Source organism: Suillus fuscotomentosus (assembly GCF_016647785.1).
Source record: "Suillus fuscotomentosus strain FC203 chromosome Unknown F5891scaffold_58, whole genome shotgun sequence".
NCBI classification, from domain to species: domain Eukaryota; kingdom Fungi; phylum Basidiomycota; class Agaricomycetes; order Boletales; family Suillaceae; genus Suillus; species Suillus fuscotomentosus.
This window is the reverse complement of record NW_024539570.1, coordinates 198,102-211,875: the sequence shown is the minus strand read 5'-3', so window position 1 is coordinate 211,875 and position 13,774 is coordinate 198,102. Positions and strand designations below refer to the sequence as shown.

At 49.8% G+C, this 13,774-nt stretch overlaps 2 protein-coding genes across 2 annotated transcripts; one reads left to right on the top strand and one right to left on the bottom strand.

Moving 5' to 3' along the window:
* Window positions 1–1,527: 1,527 nt before the first annotated feature.
* F5891DRAFT_959114 (uncharacterized protein) lies at window positions 1,528–3,731 on the top strand (the record flags this gene model as incomplete). The annotated part of the gene is made up of 6 exons (XM_041375626.1): window positions 1,528–1,855; window positions 1,917–2,078; window positions 2,144–2,294; window positions 2,356–2,669; window positions 2,723–3,246; window positions 3,297–3,731. The coding sequence occupies 6 exons, from the start codon at window positions 1,528–1,530 to the stop codon at window positions 3,729–3,731; spliced, it is 1,914 nt and encodes a 637-aa protein (XP_041221739.1).
* A 1,521-nt stretch (window positions 3,732–5,252) lies between these two features.
* On the bottom strand, window positions 5,253–5,906 carry F5891DRAFT_959163 (uncharacterized protein; the record flags this gene model as incomplete). Its single annotated transcript, XM_041375630.1, has 1 exon — window positions 5,253–5,906. A coding segment is annotated over one exon (654 nt), but the record flags the coding sequence as incomplete, so codon positions are not given.
* Window positions 5,907–13,774: the final 7,868 nt, after the last annotated feature.

The following is a 13,774-nucleotide window of genomic DNA, read 5'->3' as shown; positions in this document are numbered from 1 at the left end:
ATGCGATCGAAGCGCTGAAGCACCGCGTGACTGACAAAGAAGTGTTCAAGATATCCTTTTGCACACAAAAAGATAGTGGTGCGTACGACGTTAGGTATATATCGTAAACCTATACAGCAAGTACGGCACTTGCTGCTATTGGTGCAAATACTCAATGAGATGAAATTTATCTGTAACATAGAAGACCAGCTTACGCGGTCTTGGGGGGATCAGTTGTCGGTCCAACATCGATCTTATCGGCCATGTTCATCATTGCGCTGAACTCTTGGCTATGCAAGTACTACGTACAAATCACGTTAGGTCGGATGCAACGACGACAAATAAGATAACCACCACCTTATGAGAGTCGCAGAAGTTCCACACATCGACGATGTCAGTGTGAAGCACATAGACCATCCCACATCTTGCGGTTCTTGAACGTTGGGCACGACGCAAGCGCTTGCCAATATCCTGCAAGACATGAAGATTTAGGTTGTATCATGAACGCGAAACTGAGACAGACTTTTCTTGCCAACCCTGAAACTGCGTAAGTCTGAGAAAGAATGAAGCAAGCAAGACTCACTTAATTAATACCCCTATTGAGTCCAGTCCCAGGATGCGTTCACTGAGCGATGGAGGTCATCATCGCAGCTTTGGGCGTAGAATGCTGACTGACGCAGTTTTCAGTTATCTGGATCAGGTGGGTAAGAGTCTCCCTATAGCATTCTTCGCCTGCAATATTACATTTCAGAGGCACGTATGGACTCGTCAGGGTATTGGTACACACTAGAAATCGTAGTGTGAGGAATATTAGAGCACCTCGGCTTCTGCTTTGTTCTTGGTGAGTTCTTCGATAGCTTTGCCACTAAATCTATTGAGAGGCTTCATCTAGAGTTCGTTCCACGCGATCGACGAGTATATCGTATTTAGTAAGAACGACCATGACAAGAACTTTGACAAAATGTAAGCTCCAACGTAGCAAAGGTATAGTCGTCGATTCACTTACTTGTTTACCAGCGTTCCATCACGTTTCAATGCGAAGAATTCCTCTGATCCCGTCTTTAACAAACGTGCACTTGCACGGGGTATTTGAAAACAAAGCCTTCCACGTATTTTGTCAGTCCACCATAACGGAGTGCTTGAAATAGAGGAAGAGTTCTAATTTGAGCTACCTTGTCTAGAACGGGGACCTGTAGAGTAGACACATATGGGGATCACGAGAGTGGTGCGATAAGAAAGCTGTGGCAGAAACTGTGAAGATCCGGACGTGTACGAGCTGTTCTCAAGCGCTGAGGGCTAACTTCCGCGAGAACGTCCGGGAAATGGACACTCTGGGGGTAACTCTGCCACGGACTCCGGGGGTATTGTATGGGTCCCACTCTGGCAGAATATCAGGGAATTGGCAGACTCCGGGACCGTCCGGCTGGGTCCGGCTGGGTCCGTCCGGGTCCACCTGCGTCACTCAGTTGGCGTTCTGTATAATCATAATTATCGAGCTTTTACTTTCAAATCAAATTTGATTCACATTGGTGGTAACAGTAGAACAACATGACAGTGTTTAATCACTTGCTGCGCCATCTTGAACAAGAGCCAGGCACAATCAGTAACACCTCGCTCACTTCTCTTTTCCAGTTCATCACTCTTGCAACCCGGCTTAAAAACGACATCATCCTTGTGGAGCCTTCCTTGAGTCCAACTTCAGATCCACCATTTGTTCTATCACCTGCAGTCACTGTGTTTCTTAGCGCAGGCTGTTCAATCTCTCCAGCTGAAGTTAATGATGCGTGGTCCCTCCTCAAGGATGTCATTTGGAGTGGAGGGATCACTGTTGATGTGGGACGGCTATGGGAGACACATGGCACTCAAAGGGGTCTAGGTAAGTTCATTTGATTGTGTTGTCACCTCTGTTTCTTTATCTAACAATGGAATGGCCCCAGCTGAGTATCTGCTCTATCCTCCTAGCCACTCATGCCTTCATCCCGACTGCCAACGTCGCGCAAAGGGCATGACTCTCAAGAAGGCTGCTCAAACCTATGTGGTGTTGTTCACGATGACGAAAGGCCCATGCATTGCAAAATCTGTCCATCTCTACTGTCAAAGTAAGCACTTGCACTCCACACTCTTGCTTTGAGTCATTATGTTTGTCATTGACAAGGTCAACTAGCTTGTGGAATCGATTACCACCATAATTACAGCGTGTTTAAAGGAGAGCGCACCTATTACGAGCACCAACCAGATAGTGTTCAGGCTGCGGATCATGTGTTCATCGAGAAGAGTGTAATTGAGCTCTTTAGGACTGCAATGGATTTCTCATGGTGTGCTATATGCTATGCTCTTGATCTCTCCCATCTGACTATAAAACTTGGTTGCACCCAGGACTTCAGCTACGAACTGCGCAAAGTTGTATAACCTTTGCCTCTCGCATGGTAAGCAGACACCTGCAGACTTTAAAGTCAAGTTTGAGCTTTCTGTCGAGCATGTTTGGGATGGTTATGTAATAACTTCACTGCTGGAGGACTGCGAGCGTCGCATGAACACCCTCGTTGCTCCCCACACTGGTGAACAGCGAGACCGATTCACGGAGGCCATGATCGCAAGGAACCGCCGCATTCAGCTTTATGGCTATGAGCAGGTCCGTCGCCACTACTGCAATAGATGCACAAGCATGTATAAAGATGAGCAAGGTGTCGGTGAGTGTCATAGTTTTGAGGCTATGCGGGGCTAAGTCATAAGATATATACAGTCACGCATAAAGTGTCTGCTGTCGTCGTCGATGGTGTCACTGTCGGCCATCCATGCTGCGCGGTTTATAACTGCCACACCCCGCTGTCTAACAACCACCATCACTTTTGTCATCTACACTCTGGTCAAAATGACAAGTGCGTGATCATTGGCTGTGACCTGCCCATTGTACGTGGCCGACGCACTTGCTCAACACTGGAACATCATCAAGTCGAGGATACTCACGAGCTGCGTGGTCAATCCAGATTCCAGCTCCAGGAGCGCCTCGCTCGTGCCAGAACTACTATTGCCACCAACACATCTCTCACAGATGATCCACCAGACGAAGAAGAGTATGAGTTTAATGAGAATACCAGGAGAGCACTTCCTGCTACCAGTTCATCCCAGGACAGACCTGGAAGGAAGAAGTTCAGGGCAGTCTTTGGCCGCCGGCGCACACACAACGAGCAGTTGATTGTTGCTCCATGCGGTATGATTATTGCTCGAAGGACTTTCTTTGGAGCAGAGGGAGTAGCCAGTGTCAAGGTATGTATCGTCATTCCATGACCATTTCCTCAACTCATGATTATCTGCAGCAATTCATCAAAGAAGTCTATGCAGGCGAAGACGCTGTCAAGCCCAATCACATATTCTTCGACAACAACTGCACCCTTGCAAAACTTGCAATGGGCGATCCTTTCTTTGACAACATTGGCTTGTCCGTCGACGTTTTTCATTTCAAATGCAAGCATTCACAGACCGACACATTCTGCCAGGAGAATTGCAACCCAGAAGCATTCCCTGAGCTCCATAGCGATGATGGGAAGGGTTGGCGGTTCAATTCCTCCGTGGCAGAACAAACAAACAATTGGTTCGGCAAGTATCACCCCATCGCTCGTGAAATGCTAGCTCACAAATTCAACTTCTTTTGTGATGAGTTGATCTTACGGAGGAATCATCGGACAGAGGAGAAGCTGGGCAAGGATGGACACAACCCATGCATATGGCCATGTCAGCAGGTATTTGAGTAGCCAGTCTTGTAGCTCGGTGTTACTCTCGCCAGCTTGCGATGCCTGAATGCATTCCTGAAGGTCATCCTGAGCTCTACTCAAGGTTTTGCAGGTGATCTGATGGCGGGAGCGAAGTTCATCAAGTTCGTCGTGCAATGACTGCAGCTGTCCTTCATATTCTGAAATGCGACGAGTCGAAGCAACGGCTGACTCGTTGGATATCTCAGTGGGATTTTGCTCAAGAATGGCCAGCTTTGCATCGCGAACTTCTAAAGTGGCGGCTTTGTCTTCGAGTGAGCTTGTAACGCTGCAACCTCTTGACGATATTTCTCCAAATTGCAGTCGCTGTTGCTCAATTCCTTGCGTACAGTCGCAAGCGAGACCGAGATCCATTCCTCCTGGAGTTTGAGGTTGGTCTCCAGGTGGCGAATGTCATGTTGGTGAACGCCGATCTGCTCCGTGCGGCGGTTGACACGACCTTCAAGTTCCTGTATCTGTTCACGAAGCGCGTGAGCTACCCCAGTTGCTGACATGGTTGATAACTGTTGCGCTTGCAGAGCGCTATAGCGGCCATGAGCGCCCGTTAATTCTTCCTGTGCAGCCTCCAAGTCTGTTTGGAGATTTGTGACTTGGAGGCTGAGTGAATTACGTTCGGATTCGATGTTCTGATACGCTCTTGTAAGGTCAACTAATTGTTCCTCTGCTTGCTGGAGCGCATCGCGGGTATCCTCGTGAGATGACTCCACTGCTAGACGATGGTTGTTCGCAGGCAAAATGGTATTGTGACAGTGATTAATTATGAGAAACAAAACTACAGGAACTAAATGGACACAAGTGTAGGCTATGGGCAACTTGAATGCGAACAAAACTAAAGGGAAATGAAATCTTGACAATCAGAGTTGTGTGCACCTACTTGTGCAGCCGTTTCGCCTTCTTCATGAAGGAAGTCCAGCTTCCTTTCTCTGTTCGGCCATAATCAATGTAGCGTTGGCGAAGCGATGCGTTGGGCTTGAAGTCCCACACCTTGCGGTTGTCGTAAAATGTTGATGCCTTGAATGGTACACCAAAGTGGCCGACAAATGCATCTGCCACACTGCGTCGTCCATCAACTGCCCTTTGACAAGCATTGAAACCACGAGAAATGTCAACCACATAAAAGTCAACGGGCCAGATTGCGACTTTTTCGACAACGATGGCATCATGGCTTGATGATCCACGTGAAAGAAGACTTCCCGAATCCTCCTTCTTCACAATTGGTGTTGAGTGCATTGACGAGATCGATGATGAGAGCGAATGAGAGTCGGAGGCATCAGAAAGATCAAATGAGTCAGCAGAAGGGCGTTGTTTGCGGCATGGTAAAACATGGTGGGGAGCCTGAGGAAGTGGAGAATGGTGCCGCTTGGTTGCATGGACAGATTTCGTCCTGTCATCCCCATCACTATCTGTCAATGACAAGATAGATGAAAAGCGCCGCTTGATTGGTGGTTCGAATGAGTGGCGCTTGATTGGTTGAGCTGGTGAGTCATTAGGCACTTCATGCTCATTGTCCGATGAGACTGGCGACAGTGAGGGCATACGAGAGCGAGGTTTGCGAGTATGTGGTGCAGGATTGGTAGGAGGTAGAGATGGTGTACGTGAGCTCTGTGCAAGAGATGCAGCACGCACATACTTCCGTTCACTTGTCAAGTCTGTCATGAGGTTAGCGCTTACTGGGCGTGTCAGTCTGTGAAGGTGCCGGTCAAAGTCCACACACTCCCTGACACGTGCATCCCTCACAAAGAGGATGCCAGCATCGCGCTCATGCAGAGTGACCATGTGGCCCACATCAAACCGTGTCCATGCGTCGAGGGCGCGGTTGTACCGCTGGATAGGAGCAATCCTTGCAGGAGCGGGAATATCAGGGTCCTCAGACGTCATGCATAATTTCTGGAGGACGGAGAGTGTGAAGTAGAAGCTGGGTAGTTTGAAGCCGTCTTGAAATTCGTAAATTATGGGCTCAACACCATTCTGAGTCCATGCATACACAACAACAGTGTTCTTCTCCCGAGCGGCAGCCTGGAGACGTTCGAGTTCACGTTGGCGCCTTTCTTCATTCATTCCCTCTTCACGAGCATTTTGCTGCGTAAAGATTGCAGGCATCTGCGTTGCATAGCGTGGTGCTGCTCGGGCTTTGGGTTGTGATGGGCCAGCGACCATGCGTGAAGGGAGCTGCACAGGTTCGCTAGCATCTGGCGGCTCAACAGCCCGACCCTTGCCCTTCTGGACTTGTGCAGGAGGCTCAGGAACTTCCGATAAGGACGCCAAGGGTGGGGACAGACGGACGTCCAAGTCAGAGGGTGCAGCATCAGGAATCAATGCTGGCTGCGAAGGTGGAGGTGGAGGCATAGGTGGACATGCTTGAGGCTGATGAGGTGTTCGAAGCGCCAATGATAGATCCAACACAACAGCGGAGGTATGTCCTTTGACGGAACAACCACCCAACAGGCCACAATGTGTTCGGCATGCAGCGTTCTCACAATGTGCATGGGGGCGCTTCTTGCAGACCAGGGCAGCACACATAAGGAGCAATGTGGCATTGCTCAAGGCAGCAGGCTGGACGACAGCAGTTGGGACTAGCTGAGCTGGCTGGACGACAGTGGCTGGGGCTAATTGAGCTGCGGCCAGGGTGGGGGAGCTGGAGGGACTGGTTGAGCCCCGTGCCCAGCGAAAGAAATTGCATGGCACTTGCTGCTTGCCAGCAAATTTCTTGCACTTTGGTGATTGGAGTCAGTTGGAATTCAGCAGTGAACGAGCCTGAGAAAGATAGCACTTACCACTGCCACCCAACGGCCCTCATTTCCGTTCTCATTTGACTTGCACCGTCGCCAAGGAACCTCCTCTTTGCAGTTGGTGCATGAGTGAATGAAATCAGGTTGGGGTTGAGCCAGTCGAGCATCGAGGACAGCCTGCCATGATGGTGCACCCCGCGAGGTGGATGGGGTATTCATGGTTGTCAAGAAACCTGGTAATCGGAGGATATCAGCCATATTCATCTGGCGGGCACAGAAATAAACTTACCAACGTTATCTAGTAGCTTGAGGATCGCATAAACATTGAGAAATGAATGACATGCTGTGGAATGTAGTAATTAGTATTCAGGAAATACAGGTCACATTAGAAACTTACAGGTAGCATAGAGATTGAGAGAACACATACTGGGCGGGCGTGCAAAGGCGTGCTGGCAGCAGTGGTTGGTTGAAAGCAAGAGATAAAGCATAAAGATAACCAATGGCGCATCATGTCGTGAAACCGGACAGATCCGCACTCGGGCGGACCCAGCCGGACGGACTCGGAAAATTCCATTTCCCAGATGTCCTCCACTCTGGGGGCGTGTCAGCCGCTCGGCTCAATTCGGTCGGAGTTTAATTATGTCAGCTGTGTTCTAACTGGCTACTGTACCTTCTTCCCAACGTTCCTCCCGCCCCTCCCGCCCCCGGTGTCTTTTTGCCCGCCCTCTCCACCTAACGCACGTGACACCGCACACCCTGTGATAGCGGACGTGACCACCACCACGATCACGACCTTTTACTGTCAACAACGACAACAGCCTGCTTCATGGACGTCAGGACTCCATTTCCATAGGCCTAACCCGCATCTAAACCTTTTTATGTAGAAATGCTAGCAATATATAATCAATCAATTCTATTTTTCAAGTGAGAGGTGCATTATATTCACGAACACTATGTAGCACTGGATATACTCTGTGGAAAGGGTCAGGAAAGGTTTAGGAATGTTAAGGATTAAGTCTTCTAAGGGTTAGGAACACGAACCACGAAGATTAGGAGCACTGCTGAGGTTTAGGATGTGCTTTAAGACTGAAAGTGTTGGTGCTGCGCGCCGTAAGGGTTAGGTACAAGTCCCGTTTAGGACAGGTTTGGCGATGCTTAGCGTGTGTTTGGCTTGCAAACAACAACGACATTTAAGAATTGAGCATCCTTTAGGGGGGCAGGAGGAACGTTGAGAAGAAGGTACCGCCGGCCAGTGAGAACTGACATAATTAAACTCCGACCGAATTGAGCCGAGCGGCTGACATGCCCCCAGAGTGGGACCCATACAATACCCCCAGAGTCCGTGAGAGAGTTACCCCCAGAGTGTCCATTAGCCTGACTTTCTGACTTCCGCAATCAACATAATGACAAGACCTCGAAAACCCCGTCAGTTGCAAATTTGCTTCCGAGTAGCAACAGCGGCGGTTCAAAACATCAACTTTCTCGCACTCACCAACACCAACGATGATTAATTTTGTCTGCACGAAAGGCGTCACCTAAAACTCAATCAACCCAACCTACAACTCGGTTTTTTTATTACCTATCTCTTTGCTTGTCCAGAATATTCGTCATCTAGCTCTCAACATCAGTGAATGCGGCGGTGTGCGCCCTACCGCACCAAACTCTACTCGTCCATCGTCTTCGCTGCCTTTGTCTATCTCGGTGATTGAGCGTGAGCTTTTAGTGCCTACGCTCTCATACTATCACTGGCGGGGTTTTTCAAAGGTTTTCAATGTTTGAAGCGTAGCACACTCGTCAAGAGGTTTTTTTTTCCGCTTCTTGACAGACCTGTGGGAAAAATTGTGCTCTATCACACCCAGGTGAAATCTGATTTTTTTTGTGATGATGTTCGAGTGGCGGAAGGAATCCGGTTGTGTGATGTCAGTTTGGCAGGGACTGGATATGCTGTTTCAAAATTTGTCACAGCAATGTCACACTGGAGTTTTATAGCTCCGCAACTAGGGTTCCGCATGGGTAACACCGTGGGTCGGAAACTCAACACCGTACCCGTACCCGCCAACACCGCACCCGCCACGGGTACGGGTACACACCGACCCGTAAACACCGTGAGGGTACACACTGACCCATAAGCACTGCGGGTACATTAACAAGAAGAGTGTATTAACGACTAGGACAATAAAATAAGTATTGCTATTTTTCCTCCTCATCCTTCTCACCCTCAACGCTTCCGTTTCTGACTCCTTACAGAGGCTAGAAGGTCCTCCATTGCCAGAAGATCACTTCTGCCCCAGGCTCCAAGGCAGAGAAAGGCGCGAATTGTTGATGGTGCGACTCGGTTGCGAGTAAAGTGAAGGTGCTGCCGAGCCTGTGAGAAGACATGTTCGACCGCAGTTGATGTCGCTGAGCAAGATAGTAATAAGTACTGATTGGTTGAAAGAAGATTCAAGCATGGCATACCTGGGACGGAGAGATAGTCTAGTGCCATCCGATGTAGTGTCGGATAAGTATGGCAGTTGTCTTGCCACCATGCAAGTGGGTCCTTGGTCTTCACAGTCGGTAGTCGAAGAAACTCCTCCAGTTCACTACTAGTAGTGCAAGACATAGAACCAAGTGAGTAGTCACCAAAGTCATCATCATTCTGTATAGTTGTCAATGTCAGCGTATGATTGAATGTTGCACATGGACCACATCTGCTGCAGTGTCATCAGTAGTCTCTGAAGGGTAGGTCATACCCGTCCAAACACCGCCAACCCGCGGTAAAGGGTCAGGGTATGCTCAAGGGTATGAATATCCTACACCGTACCTGTACCCGCCAAACCCGTTAGCATAGAACTGTGGTGTTACCCGTACCCGTGCGTTTCCCTATCCGCAACGGTATGCTCGGCAGAATTTTGAATCTCGATATCTGAACGAGCGTTCGAAGGAAATCAAAGATTCTACGGATTAGTGCATGTACATTATATAGACCAGCTATCCACAGTAAGTAAATCTAAATGTATGTATGTGCATCAAGTGGAAAGGATATGATAGTAATAGATTGAAAGTGAGTATGTTCACAAAAGTGTATAATCAAAGACTGGATGTAGGATATATACCAACGAGGATTAAACTCACAGTCCAGGTCATTGCGCTGGTGAGTGATGACCAGGTTGGCCCATCTGGAGGCTGCTATAAGATACACCTCCCCTGTTTACTCGATGTACAGTTTTTGAGCAGAGATTATAATTGATGCTGCACTATAGTCATGGTGCATCCACTCTTTCAACAACTTCACTGATAACATGGTTCTGGCCTCACTCAATCATGATATAGAAATCACAGTGGTAAGCATCATTTGTATAAGGACAGAGATTGTTTTCACATAGTTTTTGTCCTGTTTGACAAAGTATATAGATTGTAGCATTACAATCATTAACATTCAGTGGTGTGACATATTTCAATGGATGATTTATTGTGAACACAACTGCTCGATGTTTTCTATAGGATCTTCACAGTTGTATTCTATAGACACTAGAGAACACTAACTAAAATCGCAGAATATTTTTGTGCAGTGCGTAGCTTGCGATATGATGATCAGTGAATTTTGAAACCCAATACCCATTTTGAAAAACCCCGTCAGTGATAGTATGGCCACCATGGTTCTTTGCGAAAGCCTGCCTTTGCCAAACTCATCCTACTGGTGCTGACACTGTCACCAAGTCATTCAACATTGATGTTTCTGGCCTCAGCCGCATCTCCCCCAGGTATGGAGGATTGTACTGCTCGTATCTTATTGGTATGATCATTGCAGGTGTTCCAAAATATGAACTTGCGCCGGTATGCCACCTCTATCAGCCATCATCATCCTAGCGCTCGCTGTCCTGTCTGTTTCGAAATCCTTCATTGAAGTTGGATGAGCTTTAAAAAGCATAGGGACGTGTGTCTATTTGTGGACATGTTTTCATCTCGTGTCTTGTCCGATTGTGTGTTGTCTTTCTTACTTGGAGAGTTATTTGTATCCATAAATTGCATTCCGTCCAGTGCTATCCACTACATGAAATAAGGCTACATAAGCATTCTGTCGTTTTCCTAGTGCGAGTGGCGAAAGCAGGAAGTGGCAGGGGAGGGCTTTGGGAGGTCACGCTCTGGTGCGGGTGTTACGCACTCAAATAGATCTGTTATGCAGAGCCCTAAGAGGGGCGTCGTCTGCTAACGTTCGTGACGTAACTGGAAGGGTCCGGTGTAGCGATTGAGACTGGCGACGTCGAGTCGGCAGATATCAGAGACGCGCGTGTCACGTGACTTCTAAGACGGATGTCTTCAAAGTCACTGATATTCTCAAAGTAAGGACAGTCTTGTCCGAACGATGAGGTGGTCGATCGAGGTAGACTTAGGCGCGATGAGCACCTAAGAAAAGATACTAGAGACTGAAGCTGAGGGGGCTTCAGAGGGAAGTATGTTCCAGGGAAGATTGAGTAGATTCAAGTTAGGGAATCTAGTACAGAGTGACCGACTACTTATACTAAGTGGAAAGGGTTAAGGGCAAGGCTACCGTACTGTAGGTAAGGGCAAAGGGGAAACGGAAAGAGTATAGGTACGATGGTGGCAGAGCCTGATTAGTGATGTAAGGTTGAATGTGGAATGAGACCGAGAAACGTTGGAACGAGCCAACGGTAAATGATACAATGTGCAGCATGCACGAGTCAAAGGAAAGATAAGACAAGATAAGGAAAGCCACATTGGTGGCACGAGTCAGAATGAGTCATAGCCCGAAGGCACGTGCGCACGTTGGTGCGATAGGAGGGGGATGAGGGACAGGAACGATCCCGAGGATCCGGTCAACGGATAGTCGGTAGAGAAGTGCGAGCCGGAGGCATACGAGGGCGAGGACGAAAGGGAAAAATGATAGGGGGGCCATGTAGCCGATGTTACTTGTAACATTACCCCCGTTTCAAGGTAGAGTTCCACGAACTCTTTAATCGTCGTCCAGAGGAACGTAGTCGTCCTGGTTGTTATACCATGCGGAATCGAAGTCGAGGTCTTCGAGCCAGGAGGCGGCTTCGATTGCATTCTCTTCGCGTTCTTGCTCAAGGCGAGCAGCGTCCTGGTCATACGCAGCTTCGAGCTGCTGCATATCCCTGTAGAACCGGTCGGAAGAGGTTCCACGACGAAGGATCTTCCTGCCATCAAGTCGAGGGCAGAAAGGAGTGAGATGTTTTGGGGCAAATTGTCCACAAATGCGGCAGAAGTATTGCGCGCAGTGCTTCTGTTTGTGTCCGTAGACACGGCACTGGCGGCAGACAACGTTGCTGCGGTAGACCTGGGTGGTCTCGGTGGCATCACGACGCGCGTCGTTGATGGCGTCTTCCTGGGCTTCCTCGCGAGGATAGTGCCTAGTGAAGTTCTGGGTGCGCGGTCGATGCGCATGGGAGAGGGGTAGTCCTAGGGACAAGATGGATCGTGCACGAGCACAGTGATTTCGGCGTTGCGGAATGGGAAGGGGTTCTGGAGAACCAATAGAGAGGTGTGGGACCGTCTCGGTGGGTACCCAATCGTCGGGGTTGAGAACAGGTGATGCGGGGGGGCATTCATCCAACTCTGGGATGATGATAGAGATGGTGTCGGCATCGAGGATGGGGGAGGGGTTACGTGGAGCGTAGAGCTCGCGTTCGTATTCGTTATAGAGACGGTCGATCTCGGGGTTGGTCAACTGGGTGACATTGGGGATCTGCTCTGGTGATTCAGAGCGGGGTAGTTGGGGAAGGAAGGGGGTCGGAGCTCTGTCATAGACAGCACGCTCGACGACTGCAAGCGGGTCGGGAGGGGGATTAAATGCCCGCTCCTCCTCGACGGCCATGACGGCGGCATGGAAGTTCCTAAGTTCAAACAGATTTAGCAAGGCTCGTTTGATCTTGCCTTGGTTGTATCTGGTCGAGACGGTGGATAGGGCAGTCTCCCTAGCCAGATCAATCCTGGCGATATCGCCGGTGAGGGCATCGGTGGCCCTGAAGGCCTGAACGAGGTTCATGGTTATGTCGTCGTTGGTGCGGTTGAGATAGTTGTCGAGTCGGATTGCATACTGGGGATCGCAGATGACTGCTTCCCAGTAGGCCCGTTGCCTGTCCTGGACAACTGAGCGAAGGGATGGTCGTCGGAAGACGGTGTAGGAGGGCCTATCATGGCCATGCGTTGGCTGGCTCGTCGGGTCGGGGTCGGAGGCAGACGCATGAGAGGTAGCGGATCGGTGCGAGGAAACAGACGATGCTGAGGCCGACATAGTGGAGCGTCTTTCCTTGGGTAGTGGCGTAGGTAGGGTGTTGGGTAATGGGTCTCTGTTTGTCGACGGGTGTGGATTTCTTGGGGCGGTGGCGGTTACGGATTCGTTGGCGATGGAAGGCTTTGGTATCGGTGTGGATGGGTTCGCTGGTGGGGTCAGCCCTTGTGTAGTGAGGGCGGTAGGAGAAGTTGCGGTGGCGGTTGTTGATCAACATGAGATGGCGATTGAAGCGATCTTGAGTCGCTTCTTATACGCCTTCAGGAGCTCCGCTGCGGACTTCAATTCTGTTTCGGGGAGCCACGTTCGTTCGGAGGCAGGATAGCCAACCCAAGACACGAGGTACCGGCGACGCGATCCGGTACCCTTGTGTTGGAGGATAGCTTCCACTTCGTAGTGTTCCTCTCCATCGATAAGATCAGGAGGAGGTTCGGTGAAATTCGGTCCATGCACGTCTGTCTCCTGATAGGAGGAAAGTTCCGAGGCATGGAACGTGGGGTGGATATGCCAGCTGGCAGGCAACTTGAGCTGGAACGTGATGGGGGAGAGGACCTTCTGGATTGGGAAGGGTCCATATCGTTTCGGGGCGAGTTTCCTAGAAGGGAATCCGGTGATCAGGTTCGTGGCGGATAGCCATACCTTATCACCAACGTTCCATGGCTTGTAACGCTGGCCATAGGAACGATCAGCCATGCGTTGCTGCGCGAGGCTATGGCATGCAAGGGCTTCTTCGCGGATCTTGGCGAGTGATTTGACTCGGTCTTCGGCGGTTGGTAGGGTAGAGTCGGGGAAGAGATGGGGGATGCCTCGTGGTTCGTAGCCCATCATGAGATAGAAGGGAGAGGCATTTCTGGCAGAGTGTCGTCGGAAGTTATGAACAAATTCGGCCATAGGCAAGTGCTTTGCCCATTCGGAGGGAGCCGTCCGGCAGTAGATCCGGAGGTAGGTTTCGAGCTCTTGGTTGAGCCGTTCGGTCTGGCCATCTGTCTGAGGGTGATAGGCAGTGGAAAGTGCGACTTGGTAGTCGAGGAGTCGTCCTAGCT